This window comes from Ceratotherium simum, chromosome X (genome assembly GCF_057802395.1).
Source record: "Ceratotherium simum simum isolate JZ-2026a chromosome X, ASM5780239v1, whole genome shotgun sequence".
Taxonomy (NCBI): domain Eukaryota; kingdom Metazoa; phylum Chordata; class Mammalia; order Perissodactyla; family Rhinocerotidae; genus Ceratotherium; species Ceratotherium simum.
In genome coordinates, this window is record NC_141940.1 from 103190977 (window position 1) to 103217276 (window position 26300).

At 38.7% G+C, this 26300-nt stretch overlaps 1 protein-coding gene across 4 annotated transcripts in view; it reads left to right on the top strand.

Annotated features, from left to right (window-relative positions):
* The window catches only part of LOC101392552 (dystrophin), a 760070-nt gene that overhangs the window by 521764 nt on the left and 212006 nt on the right, over positions 1–26300 (top strand). For all 4 annotated transcript variants that reach the window (XM_004435057.3, XM_087426760.1, XM_087426761.1 and 1 more), the window contains exon 16: positions 9206–9284. In XM_004435057.3, the coding sequence (XP_004435114.2) occupies positions 9206–9284 (79 nt within the window). The remainder of the gene's footprint in view (positions 1–9205; positions 9285–26300) is intronic.

The following is a 26300-nucleotide window of genomic DNA, read 5'->3' on the forward strand; positions in this document are numbered from 1 at the left end:
GGAATTTTTTTCCCCCTGTAGTTTTCTGCACTATGTGAAGCCACATTAAAATAAAACAACTTCAGTTTAGATTTGAAGTGAAAATATCTAAAATAGTTCAGGGAGGTCTTATGACTATTCGGGGAGCTTACAAACCACCTCAGGGTTGGGGTGAGGTGGAGTGAAGAAGGAGGGAGGCACAGGGAGAGAAGGGACGCTAGGTCTGAAGAGTGTAAAGAAGGCCGAAGGACAGAGATTGTATAAATTGAGAGGGAGTGAATTCAAGTCCGAGTTTTAGCTCCAGTTCTGACAAATCTACACCGAGAAACAATAGAAGTGCATTGCTCCGTCCTCTTTCCTTTATTAAGACACATGAAGTGTACTTATTGATTTAACCTGCACCTTATTTTCCGATATGCAAAGAAGAGAGAAGGACTGAATGTTGTAGGATTTGGAAGTACAGTAGAGGAGATCTTCCGGTGTATTGATTTGTAAAGAATGGCCTGATACTGGTTTGGCAGCTCTGCGTCAGTGAGAGAAAAGAAAGGCGCTTTTCAGTGGCTGAGACGAGGAGAGCTGGGAACTGAAACAGGGGCTTGTGGCGGACAAGGTTCTTTGATATGCCTTCAAATTGACTGTGGAAGGAGTCAAGGTCATGAAGCTTTGGAAATGCTGCAAGGATAGTGTGGGATTTAAGGAGCCTTGATTTCCTTGGTTAAAGATTGTTGCATGCATACTTCAGCAATTTCTCCCTCCCAACCATCATTAAAAAGGTGATTAGTAGAACAAACAGAAAATCTACAAGTGTATTATTACCCAAAATATAAGGGTTTCACCATTGAGACAAAAAAGGTTTGATTTCTGGTGCTTTATTATTTTTCATTTATCTTCAAGATTTCAACCTACTTCAGTCATCTTTTAGTATGAATTTGCCAACTGCTATGTATGTTGTCTTTTTTTTTTCTTTTCAGATGATACCAGTTCTATTTTATCCCCTTGGTAATTATTTCAAATTGCCACTTCTGGTCCTTGGGAACACTCCTGTGTTCTAATACCAGGAGGCATAATTATGTAATTACCATGTGAGCATTATGCTACTTATGGCCCAAAATGCCCCTAGAAAGGAATGCTCCAATGGCCTCGGAAAATTTTTGTGAGAATGATATCTTCCAAATGTGGAATAAATAAAGCTCGAGAATAAATAGCTGAAGCTGTTAAGGTAAATGATTTAATGTAATGGTTTTGCAAGGTGAGAGCCACTTGACTTTAGTTCCTGCTGCAAATCATGAGATACATTAGGAAAGCTTTTAAAAGGGAACCTATTTTTTTTAATATAAAATCTGCATCAAGTTACATCATCCAAACAGAGTAATTCAGCTTTTCTCTTATCTCTGAGACAAAAAAAAAAAGCAGAAGAAATGCTTGCTATGGTCTCTTCCCTTTGCATCACGTTTTTTCATAACAGTCTGTGAATGTAACAAAAAGTAAAGATTTTGACAAATGAAGCAGGATAGGAGGTTGATTGCTGCTTTTCTAAATTAAAATTAATGATACCCTGAAGGTACTTGGGTCTATGAAGTCGACTTAATGTTGATCTAACCTGGCTCCATTATCACAGAATGGGGCAGTTCCATGAGCGTGAAAACCAATAAACAAACTTCCGAGGTGCATTTTAGAAATCGTGAGTTGAAAGCTGAAGACTTAACAATGGACAAAGAACTTGCTGTTTGTCCTCCCTTGCTTTCTGGTTGATGGAAGAGTTCGTCAGAATGGGAGGAATAATGTTCCTGGAGAAGCATTGGGCTGGCTCTAGGCTAGGGCTCCTGTTCACATCACGCCTCACCTGTCTGGCAGGGATGCACAGCTTCTTCATTGTAGACTCCATCTGTTTGCCTCAGCAGAGTGTGCTCTTTGGTAGGTTGTACAGAACATAATCGGGGAGGGCAAGTAGGAGGTGGAGGGGTGGGTGGAGGAGAGAGGAAAGGGAAAAGAGGGAATAAGAAAAGGAGTCAGAGATTAAGAAAGAAGGGAATCAGCACAGCAATATAAAATGGAAGGGGAAAAAAGCTATGAGAGAGGAACACAGAAAGAGGTGTGTTAATGATGGTCTCAGATGGCACGCATTAGCATCCATGCCATAAATCACGAAAAATCAACTAATAATCATACTCGTACTCAAAGCGAGCACTGTGTTAGCAGTGGCTGCTTTCCTGTGATCTATCCTGAAGTCAAATGCAAGAAACTCTGTTTAACTCATAACTGTCTCAATGTCAGGAAAATGCATAAATAAATTCAAGGAAAAGAGAGTTCAGCCAATCTTTGCATTCATCAAGCTCAGGTTGTTTTGCCATAGAGCTGTACCTATCACAAGCCCTCATTCCAACCCTTATCTCAGACCAGGTTTTTGAGTCACAACTCAAAAGAAATCAGAATTGGAAGAATAATGGATTTTAACTGAAAAGGATTACAATTAGTTAAAAGGATTTGAACTGAAACTGTAATAAATCTCAGGAGAGTTTCCAGGATAATGTTTGGGCATGTATTGTGTGAGTGTTACAAGTAAGGATTTGGAAGTAAGAATGAATTATGAAGGCCTCCCCCAACACAGACTCATGTGTACAGAAAACTGTACAAACTGCAAAATTGCGGGACAAAAATTCACGAATAGACTGTAGAGAGTCATTTGTGTGCATGTGCATTGTTTATTCACTAGCATCACAGCACAAGGAGAGTTGTTTTTTTATGGGCTCATTAGTGTAGGTGTGATGTCTGGTTCTTGCATGCCCGTGGATATTTATCAAGGATCTAAAGAAACTGAGAGCCAGAAAATTGAAATGTACATGCCCAGTTACATCTTTGCCCAAGACTGGAGTAAACACGATTTATGTAGATAGTGCCAGTAAGAACACGTGGCCATTAGGAAGAAATCACATTGTCTAGCAACGTATTTCCACATCAGGAGAGACTCCTTGGCTCTCCTAAACCTCCAGTGAAGATACAAATTTAAAAGTAATTAACTAACAGGTCAAAAAAAAATGTGGAAACCATTGAGAATTTAAAACAAAGTTAAGTTTATTTCGTGATATATGTAAATATCAAATCACTATGTTGTACACCTGAAACTATCGTAATGTTATATGTCAATTATACCTCGATTAAAACATAAAAAAACAAAGATAAGTAACAAACATTTGCATTTAGACAAATTTATTTGAAATCATTTCTAAGCGCCCCATGTTATCTGGCCTTTTTCTTCTCTTTTTGGCTTATTTAAAGCAATTTTGAAGAAAAAATTAAAGATAGCCTTCAAAATATACAGAGGAATGGACTGAGCTTTGGGAAACAGTCACAGCTAGGAATGGAGTGTGTTATCATTAATTTAGTTGAATGACTTAGTGCCCATTCAGTATTCCCAAAATTGCACTTTCTGGTCTACCATAATCATACTTAGCATAGTGCCTAACAGCAAGAACTCAAAAAGTCTTTTCATTCATCCATTTATCAAATATTTATTGAGCATCTCCTATGTATTAGGCTCTGTGCTAAACTGTGAATGAGACAGACAAGGTCCCTATCTTTATGGACAAGGAACTTGTGTTCTAGTAAATATCTTTTGAATGAATGTGGAGACATTTCTTAATGGTTTGAAAGAAGGGAGGTCTCTGCTAACAGTATACTGCCTACAGAACTCATCTGAAATGAGAAAGCGAAGGAGAATAATAGATAGTCCTCATGGCTCTCAAATCTTATTGTTTAAAACTTAAAACAATTTCAGAGGAGATCTGGGCTCTTGATTTCTCTTACAAATTATTGCTTTAAAAATTGTTTTAATCCAGTACTGTGGGCACGATGAATCGAAATGGCTTTCTTCTTTCCTGTTTTTAACTTTATCATCAAAAAGGAAAGAAGAAAGGAAAGGAGGGAGGGAGGGTCTTTTCAAAAACTTGCGTTGGGAATCTCGCAAGAGAAATTCTTCATTCACAATATAGTTGCTATGGTGAAGATCCTTGAATCAACTATATACTAATTCATTCAACTAATATTAGTTGAGCACCTGCTATACTCCAGGAACTGTGCTAGTCACTGGGGACATAGTAGGAAAAGAAAGATGTGTCCTTGTCCTCACGGCACATATAAAAAAAAAAGACCTTTTTTTTCCCCTGTCATGCTTTTACTGAAGAATCGCTGCAGACTAGATTATAAGTACTCTTGGAGCAGATGGCAGTTTTCTGCCCATCTGGGATAGTTCTAAAGAATAGACCCTCGTGTATCAATACATAAGATTTCTTCCAGTTCTAAGCTTTCGTGATCTATGATCTAATAGTAGAAACAGGATATATGCTTCCAAAAAGATGTTATACTTGTATTACTTTTTATAAAAGGAAACAGTTATTGCCTATTAATTCAGAGGAAATTGGGTTCTTCCTGTCTCTTTAAATAATTCTGTTTAAACTCCTTCGGCTCTTCCCACCTTGCTCACCTTCTAATGCTCAGTCTTACCCCCTTTATTCTCACTTTCCTCTCCTTCCTTTAATGACTGAGACAAATTGCTCATCTCTAGCTGGCTCCACATAACCTCTCCAGTTAAAGGTCTCACTCTTATGTCAAATTCATCATGTTCCTGATGAATTCATATACCTTATGCCATTCCTCCCCATTCTAATTTCCATAATTCCATCAGCAGTATCCTCATTCTCCCAGTCTTCCACACTGGAAATCCAGAAGTTCTATTTGCTTCTTCAAAAATTAAGCTCCAACACCAAAATCAGTTAGTTCTTCCTTCTTTCAAAATACCTCCTCATCTGTGCTTTCTTTCCCATTCCAGGCAACACAGTCTTTTTTTTTTTTTTTTTTTAAAGATTTTATTTATTCATTTTTTTTCCCCCCAAAGCCCCAGTAGATAGTTGTATGTCATAGGTTCACATCCTTCTAGTTGCTGTACGTGGGACTCGGCCTCGCGTTGGACGGAGAAGTGGTGCCCTGGGGCGCGCCCGGGATCCGAACCCGGGCCGCCAGCATCAGAGCGCGCACACTTAACCGCTAAGCCACGGAGCCGGCCCTGGGCAACACAGTCTTAATTCCAACGCACGTCACCCAAGTCTAGTCAATTGCAACAGCCTCTATCTGGTCTCAGCTCCCAGGTCCCTTTTGAATGTGTTCTACACCGCGCTAACAGACTCATCTCCCTAAACTTCAACTTTCCTCTCAAATCTTTTTTTTTTTTTTTTATAATTTTATTTATTTATTTTTTCCCCCAAAGCCACAGTAGATAGTTGTATGTCAGAGCTGCACATCCTGCTAGTTGCTGTACGTGGGACGCGGCCTCAGCATGGCCGGAGAAGCGGTGTGTCGGTGTGCGCCCAGGATCCGAACCCGGGCCGCCAGCAGCAGAGCTCGAGCACTTAACCGCTAAGCCATGGGGCCAGCCCTCCTCTCAAATCTTGAGTCATCTCTCAGAAGTCTTTAGCGGTTCCCTTGGCCTATGGAGTTAAGTCTTGAGCCTCAGAGTCTGGAATGCCTTGTTTTGCATCATCTGCTTCCGACATTCCTGGCTAACTGTGTCTCACTGCCCTCTCCAGCACCAATGTTCCTCTGCCTCAGGCCTTTCCTCAACTTGTCTCTACTCCTCGCCTCCAACCTTTATGCTTCCAAAGATCAGAGACTATAGCATTTATTTCCTGCATATCGTTTTCAGTATTAACATATGAATACAAAGTGAACAAATAATTAACTGAGTAAAGAACTAATTGTGCCAGAATGCAAGGTACTGGTGTATCATTTCTGGCTTTTGCTTCCTAGTTTGTATATAGTACTTTATATTGGTTAAAAACACAGCCATTTAGAAAGATCTAATACACAGAGGCTATTGTTTCAAGTTTATCAAATTTCCTTTTCTTGCCTAATTGCTCACAGAATAAAATGCTTTGTTCTTAAGTGGCTACAGTTTGTGAAGATCTTGTGTGCCTTCAAGTTTTTCTCTTTCTTAAAACTATTTCTTTGTTTATTCAATTGTGCATTCAACCGTGCAATACAATTCTCCAAAGATAATTTGTGAAAATAAATATTTTATGCTTAATTCTTTAGGTATTTTAAGACTATTTCCTGAGTTTTTCTTTTCATTACATGATGCTTTTTTAATTTCAGTCTCACTCCCATGCATTTTCTTAAGTTTGAGTTATAAGGATGAGACTTCAACTTTTATCTCATTTTAAATTCTTGACAATATTGGTGTACACTGGAAACACCAGTGGAGTCCTCCTTGTATAAGAAAGAAGCAACCTTCAGAGATCAGGGGCCTATAATGGACTTAGATGCTGCATCTGCGTGGTCTCTAGGAAGCTACTAACATTGCCAGAGGACATGGCCTGTGGCGTAGTCATGCTCCTTCCCTGTTTGCATATTTCCTTTGGATTTCTTTCTCAGTACCTGAAAAGACTTCTGGTCAGTGTCCACTCCCATATGGCCTCTTTGTCCCCTCCTCCCCACCCCCAAACTTTCGCATTCATCCCTTGATTAATTTATTCACAAAATGACCCATTCTGCATTTATAAATAATTATGTATTCCAAACATTCATTTGCATGTGTCTTCTACAAGCTTTCTCTATAATCTTAGGGTATCACATTCTTCAAGACCAGGAGCTGACCTTGCATTGGATCATAAAATATATTGATGACCAAAGTTTCATAGATATGTACACTAGATTTGGTCTGCTTTCAATAAATTAATTGATTAACAAATAAAGAAATTAAAAGGCCAACTGCTTACTAAATATTTATGAAATCCTTTTTTTTTTTTCAACTTTAATCTCTTGGATAGCAGTTAAGAGCAAGATCCAGACTGAATGGGTTTAAATCCTGGCTCCGCCAGTTTACTAACTACTTAAGTTTCGGCAGATTTTGTGTTGGGATTTTTTTTTAAGCTCTCGTGCTTCAGTTTCTACATCAATGAAGTGGGGAGATAATATTACTTCCTACCACAGTTATTGTGAAGATTCAATAGGTTAATTCATAGTGTCATGCACAGAGTGCTTAATAAATATTAGCCATTTTTGTATTATATGTGGCGCCTTACACATTATAACCTATTCCTCTCCATTTATTAACCATAATAGCAATGATAACAGTAGCTGCTAACATTTATTGAGCAATTATTTTTTTTAGAATTTTTTTTATATTTTTGATGAGGAAGATCAACCTTGAGCTAACATCCATGGCCATCTTCCTCTATTTTGTATATGGAACGCTGTCACAGCACGTCTTGATGAGCGATGCGTAGGTCGGCACCTGGGATTCAAACCTGCGAACCCTGGGCCACCGAAGCGGAGCACGTGAACTTAACCAGTACGCCACCGGGCCGGCCTGAGCAATTATTGTGTGACAGAAACTAGGATAAACACTTCACATGTATCATCTTATTTAATTCCCACAAAAACTCTATTGGGTAGGATATACCATTGTCCCATTTTACTGATAAGGAAAGTTAAGATTAGAATAATTTACCCAGGACGTGCAGTCAGTGCCAGTGGGCATTCTTGTTTGTTCTCCCATATCCATCATCTCTCTCTCTCACACACATACACACACATACACACACGCACACACACACATATTTATTCATTAGTTTGGTCAACTAGTCATTAAACCAATATTTGCTACCACTTACTATGTACAGGGTTCAGTGCATCCTGTGGGAGAGGGTGGGAGAGGGTGGGAGAGGAGAGATAAGCAAGCAGTGGTCCCTGCCATCAAGGAGTTTACAATCAATTGCAGGAGATACTCACGTCCATATAAGTAAAACAGATGACATGATAGAAGCTCTCCACGTATAAACCATGTGCTGTGAGAATGCTGAGGAAGCAATCGCTTCTAACCCGGGATATTGGAAAGTAAGCATATAAACATATAGCAGCCTTGACCTGGCAAAGAAGGGAGATAAGAGCATTCCAGAGAGAAGGAGCAGCAGGAACAAGTCTCTCAAGTGTTATATTGGATGGAATATCGCAGGCAGGAAGAGGTTGGCTGGGAGTGCAGGATCATAAAGCTGGGAAGGTAGGTTTGAAGTGTTGCTCATGATTTTGTGTGCGTAACAATGAAGCAAATGCTGCATTTTTTGCAACTCTACTTGGTTTTCCAAATATTTGGTCCAAGCACAGATGGGCGAGGCTAGGGAGAAAATATAAAAAGAAGATTGTTCTGGATCTATGCTAGGCACCTGATTGATATTGGAACATCAGAGTTGGCTTTAGACCAGACTATCTGAGCCGCTTTTCAGATGAGTTTAAGATCTGTTTTATCTCTTAGGAGTGATCCACACCACGGGAGTGAACCTACTTGAGTTCTGATGGCTCCGGGCAAGTGCTGACCAACCCCTAGTTTAGCATGAGCTGTTCAGAACCAACTTAAGATCCAGAGTCATGGAGCTAGAATACCTGGGGCCACCACTCATATCTGGCTGGCAAAATGCCAGATGACAAAGTATACCATTTCACCTATAAAATTCTTCCCTTTTTTTCCCCACCCAGAATAGAATTCACTAAGCTATCAGGATCCTGAGTCAATGTATTATAGAAAAACCTAACAGGAAAAAGGGGAGAGAATTTTTACCCCATTGCCACCAAGTCTACTAAAAACTGAAATCTGAAAATTTCTTCCATCTCACTGTCCACCCTGTAATTACCCTAAATTTAAGCCTTGCCTCTACTTCTTTGATACTTAAGTATTAATCAGCTATTGGTTACTCATTAACTATCAATGACTAATTATCCCTCAGTGATCCATTAATTATCGATGAATATTATTCCAAAAAACATTAGTCAAAAACAATAGACTGACTAAGACAAAATATCTGTCATTTCTGAGATCCTTTAGTCATTGAGTATAATAGCCAATGGCAGCCTCCCTGACCTTTTCATGAAAGATTTAGAGTTTGCTTTTTTGATGGCACTAATTGGAGCAGTAGTTCATTTGTGGCTGCCAATGAGTAGGCTAAAAAAAATCTCATTTTAACATTGTCAAGAGAGCACATCTTTTTTGTTTGGCCTTGGTTTGATAAAAATGAGTCTCGGAGGCCATATACGGTAAGCGGATATTAAAACCAGGGTTATAAATTGTTGCTTTAGTGTTCCAGCCTTAGAAACCCAAAAGATCTTACCGAAAAGGATACATTGTTTTAATTGCTCCTCGTTATATATGATGAGAGAATATCACTTCTCCTCTTCCTCCCAGGTGGCCGTTGAGGACCGCATCAGGCAGCTGCATGAAGCCCACAGGGACTTTGGCCCAGCATCCCAGCACTTCCTTTCCAGTAAGTTGTTGTCAGCTTTCCTTGCTTAACCTCTTCGTTGCATCTTGGTAGCTAAGAATTAACTGTCGAATTACAATCATCTCTGCCAAATGCGCTGGAGGCATAAATCATCCTGAAGTATAACTTGGTGGGTGAATTCAGAAGGTTAGGAAGGGGACGACCAATTAGGCCATTTTGTCCAGTCTTCAGTTAACGCATAATTGTTTCCTGCAATGTATTCTCCAGTGCTAACCTCACTAATATTTTTGAGTCTTTAGTTCTGCTCATAGCACTTCATTTCATAAAGCTGATAATTATGATATCATATAATTATGATATGATAATTCACTATGTATTACTGTGACTCTGTAATTCCTTATCTTTATATAATTCATTAAATACTCCCTGGCTTCAAGTTGGAACTTCATCCCATTGTATTTCCTTTCTTTAAGTATTCTTATCCCTCTTTTATCCTTGACCTCTATTCATTCTTTTTCTTTTCCAGTTTTACAATTTTATTAATTATATTTTATAATTAATTATATTTATATATTATTAATAAATATAATATATTTTAATTAAATATATTTTAATAATTAACACTAAGAGGAACAGCCTTAGTTAACTGAAAATTTAATATTGGAACATCCTATTAATATAACAATGCATATTAAATGGTCAAGCTCCTCTGATGAATATTGTTAATTTATACCACCCTTTCTTTGATTATAAAAGTATATAGGTTGAGTTTTTTTGGCATTTAAAAAGCCATACTTCTACCACATGGAGTTAACATCTGTTAACATTTTGGTGCATTTCCTTCTGGTCAGACATGAGTATGTATGAGGGTTTAACCATCATTTTAAGACAGTTACTTTGTGCCTGGCAATGTTACAAATGTGAACTAATTTAGTCCTTACAGCAACCTATGAGGTAGATACCATTATTATATCCATTTTAAAGAAGAGGAAAGTGAGGCACACAGTCACACAGTGAGTGGATGACAGAGCCAGGATTCAAACCCAAGAAGTCAGTTCTAGAGTCTGTGTTTTTAACCACCACACTGGACTATCTTTTACTTAATTTATATATTTTATAGAGAGGAAGTAATTTTATATGATCTCCCTTCATTCTTCGGCCTTCTTCTATCATTGCCGTTTTCTAGTCCTTTTCTTTCTTTTCCATTTTCCATGGGTTAATAAAAAGATCCATGCTCACAGACATTTTAAAGTATTTGATTAGATGCTTTTATATGTGTGTCTCCAGTTGGCCATTGTCTTTTACAACAAAAAATTCTCAGAAGGTGGTGGTCCTGTCTTTGTGTTATACATTGGTAATGTATTAAGTAAGAAGTTGTCTTATTTTCTTGATTGGGTCTAACCCTACTATCTACATGTGGTTGTTATCTGGACAGTATCACACATGCTTAGGAGGTGCCAAGATAAAAGGGGCAAGACAAAGCAGTGTATGTAGTTGAGAGGAATTGGGACTTTTTAGAAATGGTTCTAGAACAATTATAAAGGCTACAGATTTTGTCTTCTGTATTTTTCCAAATCTCTGGTCTGCTTAAGTCGCCTTAATGGCAGCCATTCTATTTGATTTAATTGAGATTAAATGTGATAACATACTTGTAAGTGACTCATAAACCGTAAATAAAAATATTACTATAATGAATATTAATTACTCCTCAGATACTGTGTATATTCATTCATCCTTTATTCTCTTTGCCTGCCCCACCTGGAATCGCATGTCTTCCACATTAAAACCTATTCTCAGAAAATGATGTGTTATATTCATTTAACCCAGGTGACAGGTAAAGTTTAATGTGTGCTTCTCCTGGGTTATTTGCATTTTAATAGGGTGAAAAGCCGTAAGCCTGAGGAATGGCTCTCTTGTGGTAGAACATCAGCCATAATCTCTGAGCTGTGAGGGAAGAACTTTGAGGGGCCCGGTGGATCATCCTCACACCTTTCAAACCATATCACACTGGTGCCCACTTCCAGAAAGGTCAGGCCCGTAGACATAGACACTCATAAAGACACTGATTTACCTGAGCGGATGGAGGCAGCCCCAGAAGTCACCAATTTCTTAGATACTCATGTGGAATATCAATATATGCTTAGAAGCTTTGTTTATTGATATCAAAAAGTACCAATTTGGTTTAAGGTATATTTGAGAAATAGGATAGTGAGACTAAATATTAAATAAAGATCGTTTCTTTATGTTGTCCTTTTTTTAATTACAGAGGTAAAATACACCGCTCAAGGAAATTTTGGAAAGCAGAGAGTACAAATGGGAAAAGAAAAATTATCTATTATCCCACCACTCAGAGATAACCACTATAAAAATGTGGTTTATACACTTTCTTTCTTTCTCTCAGGGGTGGGGCTGTGTGTGTGTGTGTGTGTGTGTGTGTGTGTGAATTCAGATTTTTTTTTTCTTTTAAACCAAACAGGGATAAAAACATATTACAGTTTTATGACCTGAGTTTTTCCCTCAGAATTATAATAAAAATATTTTCATGTGTTTAAATATTCCTCTACAGAGTAATTTTTTTAATGGCTGGGTAGTATTCCCTTCTGTGACTGTACCACATTCACCAAGACAATTCTGAATCACTCAATATTAAGGTTATGTCAAATTTTTCACTATTATATCCAACATTGTGACTAATATCCTTTGTACACCTTTATAAACATCTCTGATTCTTTCTACAAGATAAATGCCCAAAAAATGGAACTGCTGTGTTAAAGGATGTTTACATTTGTAAGGCTTTTGATGTGCATTGCCAAACTGACCTCTAGAAAGTTACACCAGAAATTGGGTGTGCCATCAAAACCGTATTTGAGTCAGGGCATCTCTGAAGTCGCTTACTTGCTGTTAAATTGTGTTCTATAAAAGAAAAACAGCTTTTCCCCCAAACAAATAAAAATATGTTTGAAGAAAATACCGCTAAGGTCATATTAAATGAGTTTGAATTGATAGATGTCTAGTAATTTGTTTCCAGGTTACCAGGAATAATAATAGGGTGATTTCTGAGTCTTAGAAATTACAAAGAAAAGAAAAATAAGGATGAGCCACGAACTGCCCCCCCAAACATGCCCAGTGTCTCTGTCTCTCTCTTCATCTTATTCTCTCTCTCCCGCTCCCCCTCCTCCCTCCTCCCTCCCCCCCCCCACCCCTTTGAAGATTACATTACCAGCTGTCTTTGTTTTTTATCAGTAGAGAGAGGCAGCCTTTTACTAAAGAAAAGTATTCACTGTTGCTTCTTGGTGGCCCAATCTCTACTTGATAAAGAAGTTGTTTCTTTTATCTCAGATCTGAGAGAAAATGAGAAGAGAAAAACATTGTAAAATATGACCCTTATTCACTGATAGACACCAGTTTGCCTTTAATTCTAGCTTTAATATTCTACTACTTCTAATTGACTTGTGCGACTTAAACCAAGAAGAAGGAGAGATTCTCGTAGTATGATTTTTTAAAAATTATATATATATTAAAATCACACTATTAGCATTTATACATATTATACATTATATATGTAGTTGGTGGGTACAGTGTCCGTTTCTTCATCTTTCATGATCAAGAAAGTACTATAGTATTCATTGGCATAGTAGTCTGAAAACTGTCCATCTTTTGTTATTTTCAAGAATTTAAGACCTTTTTGAAAAAAAGAATTTAAGATCTTTTTTTCTGGCAAGTTTCTCAATTCTCTGGGCTTCTGTCCTAAATTTTACTTCTCTCACCAAGAAGGATAACTATATATTTGGGTAAAGGTAGATAGCTTTCTATAACAGTAAAAAGAACTTATAGTTGTCTTAATATTTTACAAGTTCTAGAATTCCCTAAAGGAGCATTTTCCAAGCCAAGTTCCTCGGAACATTAATGTTCTGTATGATGTTAATAACTCTTTCTTGAAAAATAGTTCTGGGGTCAGTAAGATTGGAAAAACACTAGGTTATAAAGATAAGCAAGTTTCTTGCCTGTTGGAATTCTTGGAGCCTTTAATATGCGTTGAAACTCTAAGAGGAGGATAGAGTCAGGAGCTCTTCTCCATACTTATGTGACTGTGGAAGCCTTTTTCAGGCACACCAATTAAGTTCTCACTAAATATGCCATGGAACATAGTACAGGAATCTTTGCCCTCAAGTGGTAATTGCCAAATGGTTTTAATGACAAGAACTTTCTGCTGAGGGTAGTGAAAACATGATCTAATTAAAAAGCAAATGAGTATTTATAAGGCAAAAGGGTCAACTCTCTCTTTCCTGAGGTTTCCAGCCCCCACCTCCACCCCAGAAGTCCCCTTATGCCATGGAATTTTCTAGCTGGAGAGAGAGAAGCTTAGAGAGCATCTGTATGAGTTGTTTTCAAACTACTCATTAGTGAATCCTGAAATCAGTTTAATGACTTGCAACCAACAATGTTTTAATGGAATGGAATGGAATGGATTAGAAAATATCAGAATACATTGCACAAGCAAGATTAAGTATTGTTTTTACACTTTGGTTTCAGTTAGGTAAGTGTGTGTGAGTGTGTGTACGTGTGTGTGTTCTATGTCACAATGTGGGTTTTCCTTCTGTGGGTTGCAGTCAAAAAAGTTTGAGACACTGAAATGCTCCAGCCCTGCCCTTATTTTACAGATGACAAAATAGGTGCAGAAAGACCAAATGACATAACCAAGGTCACACAGATGGTTATAATAGATCTGGAATTGGAACCCAGTTTCTGGACTTCCAAGCACACCTCACACTCCCTCACCCATTAAGAACACCCAGGCCAATGACTGTCTAGTCATCTGATATTGCCACAGATTGTTCTCTTTTCTATTCCTCTTGGTCTGGGCCCTACTAAGTTGACTTACAGAGCCTGAATTTTTCTTTCGACGCCTCTGGGCCAAGTGTCGTCTCACCAATGGTTTGGGATATTGGTTAAGAGTTCAGGCTCTGGAACTAGACTGAGTGGGTTCAAATACTGGCTCAGCTACTTAATCTCTTGATCCCTCATCTGTAAAGTGGGGATAATAGTAATAGTTCATCAAATTTAAGACACACTTTTCCTTCCATGTTTTAACAACTCTGAAATCAGAATGTGCCTTATGTCCAATGGGGTTTTGAATTCAATGAAATATGGTAATGTTATCTCATGGGGTTATAGTGAGGATCAAATAGTAAATATATATAAAGCCCTTAGAACAGTCCCTAGCACATAGTAAGTGCTATACAAGTGTTTGCTATTAGTATTAGCATTACTATGGTCAATACTATCAACTTGATAGTATAACTCAGTATCTGCCTATTAGAGTCAAACTAGATATGGAAGTATCATTCATTCTCTAGTATTTAATTCTCAGTGTAAGCAGTTCCTCTCCTTTCCAAGATGTTTTCCATGGATCTAATCTGCAAGTGCAGTGTTTTGCATATTATAAGAGCTCCATAGTTATTTGTGTAAGTAATGAATAGATGAATAATCAATGAATAGACTTTAATCTCTATAAGGACAGGATGGTGTTAATTTTGTTGATAGTTATATTCTCCAGTGCCTAACATGGTATCTGTACTGGATAGATGTTCAGTAAAATCATTTACAGAATGAATTATGTCTTATATTCCAAAAAAAGAAGAGGTAAATTCCCTCCTGACGTTGATAATACACAGTGGCATGAAATTTAGCATAGTGACTATCACATAGTAGACACTCAATAAATAATGTACCTTTTATGTTGCCTCTCAGCAAAGACTAATAGCATTCATAACTTTACACGGTCATTTTTATAAAAGTCTACTCTGCCACCTAACATATTAAGGGAAAAAACTGACTTCAAAATTACAGCATGATCACAACTATATTAGAAAATAAAATCGAAACAACAGACAGGCACACATAAAGAAAAGGCTGAAAATAAAATACAGCAAAACACAAACAGCTATTGTGTTTTTATTTCTTTTTACTTTTGCAGATTTTTTTATAAAAAGCATGTATTACTTTTGTAATGAAAAAAACAATAAAGGTAAAATTTTTTATTTTCTGGCTTTTAACCCAGTGAGCTCTTGCAGTGTTAAACTCTATTGATGGCTATGGAACTCCATAAGATGAATTCCCTTTTTATTGTTTATTCTGAATTTAAAAGCTGTGAATTTCATTGAGTGATCTTCTTGTTCTCAGATTATGAGACGCTGTAAACAGAAAGAGCTGATCAATTCTTCCTTGCAGGCTTTATAATCTTAACTGCCTTAATCAAATCCCTGGTTAACTCTTTCTCTCTTGTTAAAGCAACCCAAGCATTTACAGTTTCCCCTTCCTACATAGGGCTAAAAAGTTTGTTTCCATCTTGAGAGTTGCCAAACCTTCACCCCCACCTCCCCCCACTCACATACTTAATAAAAAAAAAGGCAGGGGAAAAAAACTGTAAGCACATCTAATAATTGCTGACATTTCACTTAACACTGCTCCAACCTATGCTACCACTGTCCTCAGGGGATGGATGACTTTGAAATATGAGTGGGCCAATAATTTAAAGCTTCAGATTGGCTTAAAGAAGCCATCATGATAAAAGTCAGGAAGAAGCTTACAGGTACAATGTGAGATGATTTTCAGCCTAAAGCCCTCTATCAGGTAAAATCTCAGGGCAAAATAATTTGGGCCAATTTCTTCAGCAGTCATGTGCTGTTCGAGTGTTAAGAATTTGGGCCAAATGCCATCTAATCTATCAGTGATGCTGATAACATCATGCTGGTAACATCTCCATAAGTTCAAAGATAGCCTTTCAGATGCCCACAAAAAGCAGTCACAGTGATAATAATTACAGTCTTTTCTCAAAACCTATTTCTATGGCCCTTTCTCCTTGAGCTCAAATTTACATTCTCCAATAAGACCTTAGATTTATTTGCTTTAGAGTATCCTTAGTAACAAAATTTTGCATCACTGGCCCTACATATCCATTTATTTGAACACATGAGGAAGCTTAGGAAAGTTCTCAGTTTCTGCTGTGGGAATTTGTATACTGGAGCTGGCTTATACTGGCTCAAGAGAGCCAATTGTTAAATATACTGTCCAGGAAACCCACCTTTGGTAGCTTGAAATCAGCCATAGTGGGAATATTTACCCCACAAAAATTGGCAAATACTGCAAATCAAGGCTTTTTTTTTTTTCTTTTTTGCGTAGCTGGTTTACCAGAACATCACTGAATTTTTCTTTTTGCTGAGGAAAATTAGCCCTGAGCTAACATCTGTTGCCAATCTTCCTCATTTTTTTTTTTTTTTTGCTTGAGGAAGATTAGCCCTGAGCTAACATCTGTGCCAATCCTCCCCTACTTTATATGTGGGTCCCTGACACAGCATGGCTGATGAGTGGTGTAGGTCCACACCCAGGATCCAAACCCACAAATCCAGGCCGCCGAAGCGGAATGCGCTAAACTTAACCACTACGCCACGGGGCCAGCCCCTGAATTTTTTTATGTTATTCAGATCACCCAAGTCCCTGGAGGCAAAGTTCACAATGCAAGTATCTATCTGCCTTAGGTAGGATGACCACTGGTCCTGGTTTGTCCAGCATGTTCTTGGTTTTTTTAGCACTAAAATTCCTGTGTCCCAGGAAATCTCAGTCCTAGGCATACCAGGATCGTTGGTCAACCTAGCCTTAGGTAAAGTTCTGCAGAAAGAGAGCCCTAAATGGGGGATTCCTGTACAAGTAAGTTATCAAGAGAGCAGCTCTCAGGTGAAGGGGCACGAGGGAAGCAGCGTAAGGTGGAGGGAAGGCTGATCAGGGAGTCAAGCGAAGCAGGGAAGTGAGACTAACTTCAGCCTGATCCCACAAGGAGCTCTGGAGCACAAATTACACCACAGAATTGGCCCCATTTTGAGGCAAGGGAGCTGGGCTTTTGCTTCCCCGTGTCAGTCAGTCACTAGTTGTGGATTTCTGGGGAGTAGGGGACAGCAAGGAAGTTCCCCGTTTCACCAAGGGAGGTTCTCTGGAGATGGGGGCAATGGGCCCATAGCAGCCAACGCTCACAGCAACTGGGGATGGGTGCAGCACCCGGGGAAAGGGGATCTGAGTGGGACACCAATAGCGTTAACCTCTTCTAGACTTTATGAAGCTACTGTGATACCCCATGCATAATCTGGCTTTGCAGCTAAAGGGTGACATTTAGCTTGATCACTAACCACCACTCCTTCATCACATTCCTGCATGGAAATTAGTCTGGTGGCATGGCAGAGGTGAGGCAAATGTCTGCTCCTTTCTTGTTACATCTTCCTCATCGTGGCAGATTTCCTCTGGGCCTCATAAGGACCTAGGGCAGGGAGACTAGCACCACAGTTCTGAGTCAGTTTCATGACACATGGACACTATTTTGGTGGAATGCTGCCTCTGAAAGGTATATTTTTACACTCCACAGAAAATGAAGGCATTTGTGCTTTTTGGCCTAGGGTAGCATTTTGTCGTCTGTCCCAAAATACAAAGCTTTGCACAACAGAAATGGTGGAATCACATCCCTGTGGGCAAAAATCATTACTTTCGTTTTTCCATTTGGATCTTTTCCATTTTCGGAACACAACCAGTTTGGAATTACAAAATACTTTTTGGTGATAACTTGGAGGTGAGGACAAAAGGCATTTTGTCCTTTTGTAGACTTACATAAACTGTTCCTGGTTTAAAACCCGTTCCCTCTGATTTTTAAATATACTTTCAGATATCAGCAGTAGCAATCATCTTGATTTCAGTCTCCTGCAGATGTGTTCTGTAATGTGCTGTGTCTCCTTAAGGCTGTAAGGAACAGGGATGGGCTTAGGTGATGACGGGTATTTTAAGGATACGTGGAAACATAAGGAAGGATGGGGAACAACAGTCACTAGGAAGCATATGTCTGCTTCTGTCTGTATATGCCTTTGCTGCTGTAGTCTTCAAACTCTCACAGTATCCTAGCTTCTCTCTTCTCTCCACCTTCTCCTTACTCATCGTTTCTACTGCCTTGTGAGTTCTGTTTTCTTCTTTAGCTCTCTGACTTTTTTTAACTTCCCCACCTCTCTACCATCTAAATTTCTCTCTATGTATTACAATCAAACTCTCCAAGAAAGAGCACCTGATTGGTTCATCTATTTACTATCTATATAAGATTAAGGCCACCTCACAGGCCACAGGCCAGACCATAAATCAGGCTTTCTTGGCCTGGGCACTGTTGAAATTTTGGGCCAGACAATTCTTTGTTGTGGGGACTGTCTTAAGCATTGTAGGGTGTTTAGCAACATCCCTGGCCTCTACCCACTACATGCCAATAGCACCCCTGTCCCTCAGTTATGACAACCAAAAGTGTCTCCAGACATTGTCAAGTGTTTTCTGGAGGGCAGAATTTCCCCTGGTTGAGAACCGCTCCTGTATACCAACCCCTGGACAATTTGTGGCCATAGCAATAGAGTCACATGGAACACTAAATAGAATGACCTATGTCTGAGGAATCATTTGAGACTACTTTTCTGCTCTCTCAGGTACCCTTCAAGGAAGAGGAGTGTCTCAGCATCTGCTTCCTAGGGAACCCAATCTGTGAGGGAGCAATATAACTGCCAGGTATTTAGAAGCATCTGAGAAAAAGGCCTTGTAATAGTACTTCTAGTCACTGGGTAATTTGATTTACTCATGCTTTCCTAATGAGGTTGATGATTTTGTCCAGTGTGTGTAGTGATGATCATTATTTAAGGTGTCGGACCGCATGATCTCCATTAATGGGTAAGGACTTTTGGGACAGCATAAAATTACGTCAGCCTCTTGCCTTACGCCTTAAGCTCAGCAGCGTACATACCAATGACAGGCAAGAGTTAGAATGAAGGATAGTCAATAAAATAGATCATAAAAGGAAATGGGTTGGAGTGTGAGCACCATAAGGGTAAAGGACATGCACCGTACTTTTTTTTTTTTAATTTCGTGCATCTAACACCTTGCAGATAGATGCAGGCAGGATATGCCTTGATTGAATGAATAACCAAGCACTCTAAAGATTATTCCCACTCTCATACAATAGGAAAGAACTTAGTCTGGTGCCTAGTCGAATGTCCTGAAAAAGTAATGAGCTTCATTTTATTTTCAGCCAGCTAAGATGATTCATTCTGTCACTCAACAAATGTCTATTCAATGACCAATACAGGTCAAACTCTGTCCTAGGTACTGTGGAAACAGGAGTAAATAGAAGAAATTTCCTCTATCATGGAGCTTAAATTTTAATAGGTGAAGGCAATCAGGTCCTGATAAGTTTGATAAAGAAGAGTAAAGCAGGCTAAAAGGGCTAGAGGTGATAGGGGAAGGGAACTCTTTAAATGGGGCAGTCAGGGTGGTGACATTTGAATAGAGAAGTGAGGGAGCAAGCCAGGCAGATATCGGGGGGCAACGGGTTCCAGGTAGAGGAAACAGTAAATGCAAAGGCCCTGAGATGGGAGCATGCTTAGAGGGTTTGAGAAACAAGGAGGCTAGTATGACTGAAGCCGAGATTCACAAGATGGTGAATGAGAGGAGGTCAGTGAGCAACCAAGAGCCAGGCCAGGCAGGGTCTTATCAACTATTGTTAAAAGCCTTTGGGATTTGTTCTTAGTAAGGAGGGAAGACTTGGGAGGGCTCTGAGCTAAGAGGTGACATGATCTGACTTATGCCTGTAGCATTTATTCATTCATTCATATATTTATGAACAAGCACTAGGCACTTGGAATAGGAAGATGAGAAAGACAGAATCCTGGCCTTGGGACACAAATTCCAACCAAAAGAGATAGACCCATAAAAAAAAATCATGACCTTCTATAGTTGTGGTAGATAGTGGGTGTGGTGGGAGTTGAGTGGAAGGAGGAATTAATTCTACAGTGAGGGAAATGAGATGTTCTGTATGGACTAGTATTAATGCACATTGCTCCTTGGCTAATGCAAATCCAAGGTAGAGAGTATTTCATCTGATAGGAGTCTAGCAAAAAATGCTTCTGATTGCTTGGCCCTTGATTTCGCTTAGCAAGAGTCACAAAATGTATTTGGTAATGAGAATCAGGTTCTCCCTTCTACTTAGCCATTCTGATATGATGAATATCCCCCTTTCCGATTTTACATGTAGCCTCCTTATAGCCCTTTTGTCCAGAAAAGGGATTTCTTATGTATGTATAATGAATATAAATATAGGTTTTAGAGAGTGCTAATGTTTTAATGAGCTAGAAATAGGCAGACAAGAGAGAGAATAATGAAAGATTAGTCAACATGGGGGCAATTTGACTTGGAAAGAGAAAATCTGAGCAGGAAATGTCTGGGAAAAAAATTAGAAGAGGAAGGGAATGGAATGAGCTCATTTATGGTGTGAGTTAAGGCCAGAAGAATTTATTCTCAAAAGGTACAAAGTGAGTTGGTGTTGTAGAACTTGACCTAGGCCAGCTATCAAGGGAAGGAAACTGATTCAAAAGACTTGGCCCAGGAGGTCTGGAGCAGATGCATCTATTAGAAGTATCGGGGGAAGAGGGAGAGTTTCAAATCAAATCTTGAGTTATCCCTGGAGTCCAACACAAAAACTCACTAGAAACCTTGCTATTTTAGGGCAAAATAAAGGACAACAAGGCTTATGTCTTAAACAGGACAGGTCAGATCATTCCTCTAACATGAACCATCCACACTAATTTAAATAGAAAAAAGAAGATAGTAAGTTTGATAATGAGAAATTTAATTTAAAAATCAGAACTAAAAATAGAAATTAAACAAAAATTTCCTGTTTTATTTCTTTCTAAAAGCACTTAGCTATTTGTTATGATTTCCTAAGCAACACTAATATAAAATGATAAAATCTGGTTGACTTTCATAGTTGACACCAGCATCAGAATGCCAAAAGGAAGACTTGTCTCCTTTCAAGTTTTACTACTGTGAGAACTGCATACAATTTTTTGACGAGTCAGAAAATGGCTAGAAGAGGGATCATTTACTGGAGTTGTTTCCGAGGCCTGTGCTTTGGTGGTTAACAGTCGGTTTAACTCTGGAACCATAGAGTCTCTCTCATTTGCCTGGTTTCCCTGGGATTCCTCACACTGGCAGTAAGTTATTTTATGGAATAAATATCCTGATAATTCACCGCATTAATAATAATAAGGGTAGGAATAGGAATTTTAAAAATATTGAGCACTTTTCGCTCTTAACGCTAAGGAAGGCTTTTACGTGGATTAACCTGTCTAATCCTCACAACAACTCTATAAAATAAGGATTATTATTGTCTCCATTTCACAGAAGAGAAAACTGAGGCTAGAGAAGTTTAATAATATATTCAGGTTCATACTTGTAACCATTATGGATTAACAGCTTCAGAGAAGGGGTTCCAGGGACTAGTGAGTGGCAACCCACAAGTCTCAATTGCATACACTGAACAGGATAATCCCCATTAATCTTTGGATGATAGTGGAGGAAGTGGCTAGTAACAAATGGGGAAGACTTCAGCTTGGGAATAGTTTTCTATTCTTTAATCTCTTTGATGATGTTCTCTCTCTCTCTCTCTCTCTCTCTCTGTCTCACCCTTATATAAGAATAGAAAGCTTCTATTCTCATACTCATGGGTCTACAGGTCAACTATAGTTCAGGTGATCTAGATAAAGTTTGACTGGGAAGCTCTGCTTCAGGCTACAGGTTGTCTGGGTTTGGCTCCAGGCAGCTAGTTCAGTTCAGGTTGTCCCTAAATGTCTTGGGTTTTTGAGGCCCAGGATGAAGGAACAGAGGCCACCTGGGACATATGTTTATGGCAGATCACCAGAGCACAAGAAGACAAGCCTCTATTCATACTATGTCTGCTAAAGCCCCATTGGCCAAACCAAGTCTCATGGTCAAGCCCAAGGTCAAGGGGCTGGGAAGCACACTCTGCCCACCATGAGGCTATGGCTAAGGTATAGATGTTTAATTCTTTTCCAATGGAGTGAAGAATTGAGACCAAAGTTTAATCTCTCCCACCCTCTTATTGCTTTAATTGCTGTCATATCCTTAGCTCTTTCTTACTCTTACCCTTGCTTCTTAAATGAATGTACATCCCATCTATAGTCATTTGGTTTTTAATATCTGAGTTGCTCCCTACTGGCTCAGGTTTCAAATTTTACTTTCCTTGAAATTTCCCTGGTGCCTAATACAATGCTGTTTACACAGAGAGCATTCAGCAAATGGTGTTGACTGCCTGCCGTCTTTTAAAAGCACATCTGGAGAGACACTAAAGGCACCTGGCAATATTGCACTGACTTGTTAGTAACCTGACTTAACCCAGATGGCCTAAAGACTGTAGCCACCTTTACCCGGAGGAAAGTTCTATGGTAATACAGTCAGCCAGTTCTGTTTGAAATTGTTTAGAAATTCCGTGAGCAGATGTCAGTCACGGTTCTGTTTATATAGACACCTGTCCTCCTATCTCCAGCTTTATGAGCCTTGATTTCTTTCTTACTGTCCTGATAATCACAATGAGGTTCTTGAAGATTTGTATAAGTCAGTTTGAAGGAGCTTTTCTTTCATGAGTAATGCCACCAAATATTGGTTATTAGGCTTTGTGGGACTGTGCAGCCAGCAGCACTGGATATTAGATATAGTGTTTATCTCTGCAACTCAGTCACCTTGCCAAGTAGTTTAGTATGAACTCTTGACTTCCCAGATCAAATGTAAGCCTGATGCTCTAAGTGACTTCGCAATCTACTGACAAATCCCATGGTGTGGTATTCTGTTCACCGTGTGCAATGGTCTCAGAACTCAGTGTTATCTGTCTGACAGCTCATATAATATTTACAGGTTGTTATTCGTGAGGAATTTTAGTTAGCCATAAAGATTTTCACAGCTATGGCAGACATTAGAGGTCTCATTCATCACTCTTGTGACCTTCCCCTGTGGAATGTAGCCCATCTGTCTCTGCTATTGAAATCTTTATGGAAAATCTGCCCATCTTTGAAAGTTTAGTAAGTGATCTTAAAGTTTTCATTGGATCTTTACTTTTGATATATCATATAGACATATGAAGCACTATTCTTATTTTAATTTAATGTTTTGAAAAGTGTTAAATTTAACTTGACCTTTCAGTTAAATGACAGAAAACTTACTCTTGCCACAGGAACTATATGTATCACATCAAAAGAAAATAGAAATCATACAAAAAGCAATTGCAATGGGGAAAAAAATGATATATACATACATATACATATAACATGAATAACTACATGAAAACGTAAATACTGTATTATAATCTTGATTATGACCCAAGGAAGTGAAAAAAAGGTGGAAATAAGTTTTTAATGTAATTTAATATTATAAAGAAGACCTTAAGCAAATTCCATAAACAAATTAATTGAATGGGCTGTTTTGCAGAATAGGAGAGAGGGATGACCAATCCTCAGATGTCCCCCCTTTCCATTTACATTCTCCTCCCTTCATAAACAACTTCTCAAATGCTTAGTTATGACCTAATCCTGCTGCTTCCCCTCTGTCTACCCCTTCGTTCAACTTCTGTGATCTGGTTTGGCCTTCACCACTCTTATGAAATTGCCCTGTTGAGATCACCAGCAATCTTGTGACCAAATACATCTTCCTCTTCTATACCCTTAGTCTGTAGGAACCCATTGGTGTTCATACTTTATCATCTAGCTGTGCTTCTTATATTTCACCCTACTTTATTCTAGTTTCTGTGTTGTTTTTCTTTGGTGGCTTTTCTATTGCCACCACCATCTCGAGGCATTCCCCAGGGTACCGTTCCCTTTTTACAGACTCCTTTCCTTAAAGGGTCCAGCCATTTCATAGCTTCAGGTATCATCTAGTACTTACAGTCTTGTCCTTTCACTTGAATTTCAGTGAAATGACCCACCTTCCAAATATTTTTTTTTATTGATGTTTTAATAGTTTTTAACATTGTGAAATTTTGGGTTGTACATTTTTGTTTGTCCATCACCATATATATGACTCCCTTCACCCCTTGTGCCCACCCCCCACCCCCCTTGCCCCTGGTAACCACAATGCAGTTTTCTCTGTCCATGTGTTGGTTTATATTCCACATATGAGTGAGATCATACAGTGTTTGTCTTTCTCTTTCTGGCTTATTTCACTTAACATAATACGCTCCAGGCCCATCCATGTTGTTCAAATGGGACGATTTTGTCTTTTTTTATGGCTGAGTAGTATTCCATTGTATATATATATACCAAATCTTCTTGATCCAGTCATCAGTCGAGGGACACTTAAGTTGCTTCCACTTCTTGGCTATGGTGAATAATGCTGCAATGAACATAGGGGTGCATAAGCCTCTTTGGATTGTTGATTTCAGGTTCGTTGGATAGATTCCCAGTAGTGGGATGGCTGGGTCATAGGGCATCTCTATTTTTAATTCTTTGAGGAATCTCCATACCATTTTCCATAGAGGCTGCACCAGTTTGCATTCCCACCAGCTGTGTGTGAGGGTTCCTGTTTCTCCACATCCTCTCCAACACTTGTTGTTTTTTGTCTTGATGATTATAGCCATTCTAACGGGCGTGAGGTGATATCTTAGTGTTGTTTTGATTTGCAGTTCCCTGATGCTTAGTGATGTTGAACATCTTTTCATGTGCCTATTGGCCATCTGTATATCTTCTTTGGAGAAGTGTCTGTTCATTTCCTCTGCCCATTTTTTGATCGGGTTGTTTGCTCTTTTGTTGTTCAGTTGTGTGAGTTCTTTATATATTATGGAGATCAACCCCTTGTCAGATGTATGTTTTGCAAATATTCTCTCCCAGCTGGTGGGTTGTCTGTTCATCTTGATTCTGGTTTCGTTTGTCTTATAGAAGCTCTTTAATCTGATAAAGTCCCACTTGTTTATTTTTTCTTTAGTTTCCCTAGTCTGGGTACGCATGTCATCTGAAAAGATTCCTTTATGACCATGTCAAATAGTGTGTTGCCTATATTTTCTTCTATGAGTTTTATAGTTTCAGGTCTCACCTTCAGGTCTTTGATCCATTTTGAGTTAATTTTTGTGAATGGTGATAGCAGATGGTCCACTTTCATTCTTTTGCATGTGGCTGTCCAGTTTTCCCAACACCATTTATTGAAGAGACTTTCCTTTCTCTATTGTATGTTCTTAGCACCTTTGTCGAAAATTAGCTGTCTGTATATGTGTGGTTTTATTTCTGGGATTTCAATTCTGTTCCATTGATCTGTGTGTCTGTTTTTGTACCAGTGCCATGCTGTTTTGATTACTATTGCTTTGTAGTATGTTTTGGAGTCAGGGATTGTGATGCCTCCTGCTTTGTTCTTTTTTCTTAGGACTGCTTTAGCTATTCAGGGTCTTTTGTTGCCCCATATAAATTTTAGTATTCTTTTTTCTATTTCCGTGAAGAATGTCATTGGGATTCTGATTGGGATTGCATTGAATCTGTAGATTGCTTTAGGTAATATAGATATTTTAACTATGTTTATTCTTACAATCCACGTGCATGGGATATCTTTCCATTTCTTTGTGTCATCATCGATTTCTTTCAATAATGTCTTGTAGTTCTCATTGTATAGGTCATTCACCTCCTTGGTAAGATTTATTCCTAGGTATTTTATTCTTTTTTGATGTAATTGTAAATGGTATTATCTTTTTGAGCTCTCTTTCTGTTAGTTCATTATTAGCATACAGAAATGCAACTGATTTTTGTAGATTGGTTTTGTACCCTGCAACTTTGCTGTAGTTGTTGATTATTTCTAATAGTTTTCCAACGGATTTTTTAGGGTTTTCTATATATAAAATCATGTCATCTGCAAATAGTGAGAGTTTCACTTCTTCGTTACCTATGTGGATTCCTTTTATTCCTTTTTCTTGCCTAATTGCTCTGGCCAAAACCTCCAGTACTATGTTGAACAGGAGTGGTGAGAGTGGGCAGCCCTGCCTCATTCCTGTTCTCAGAGGAATGGCTTTCAGTCTTTCCCCGTTGAGTATGATGTTGGCTGTGGGTTTGTCATAAAGAGCCTTTATTATGTTGAGGTACTTTCCTTCTATTCCCATTTTGTTGAGAGTTTTTATCATAAATGGATGTTGTATCTTGTCAAATGACCCACCTTCCAAATATTTTAACC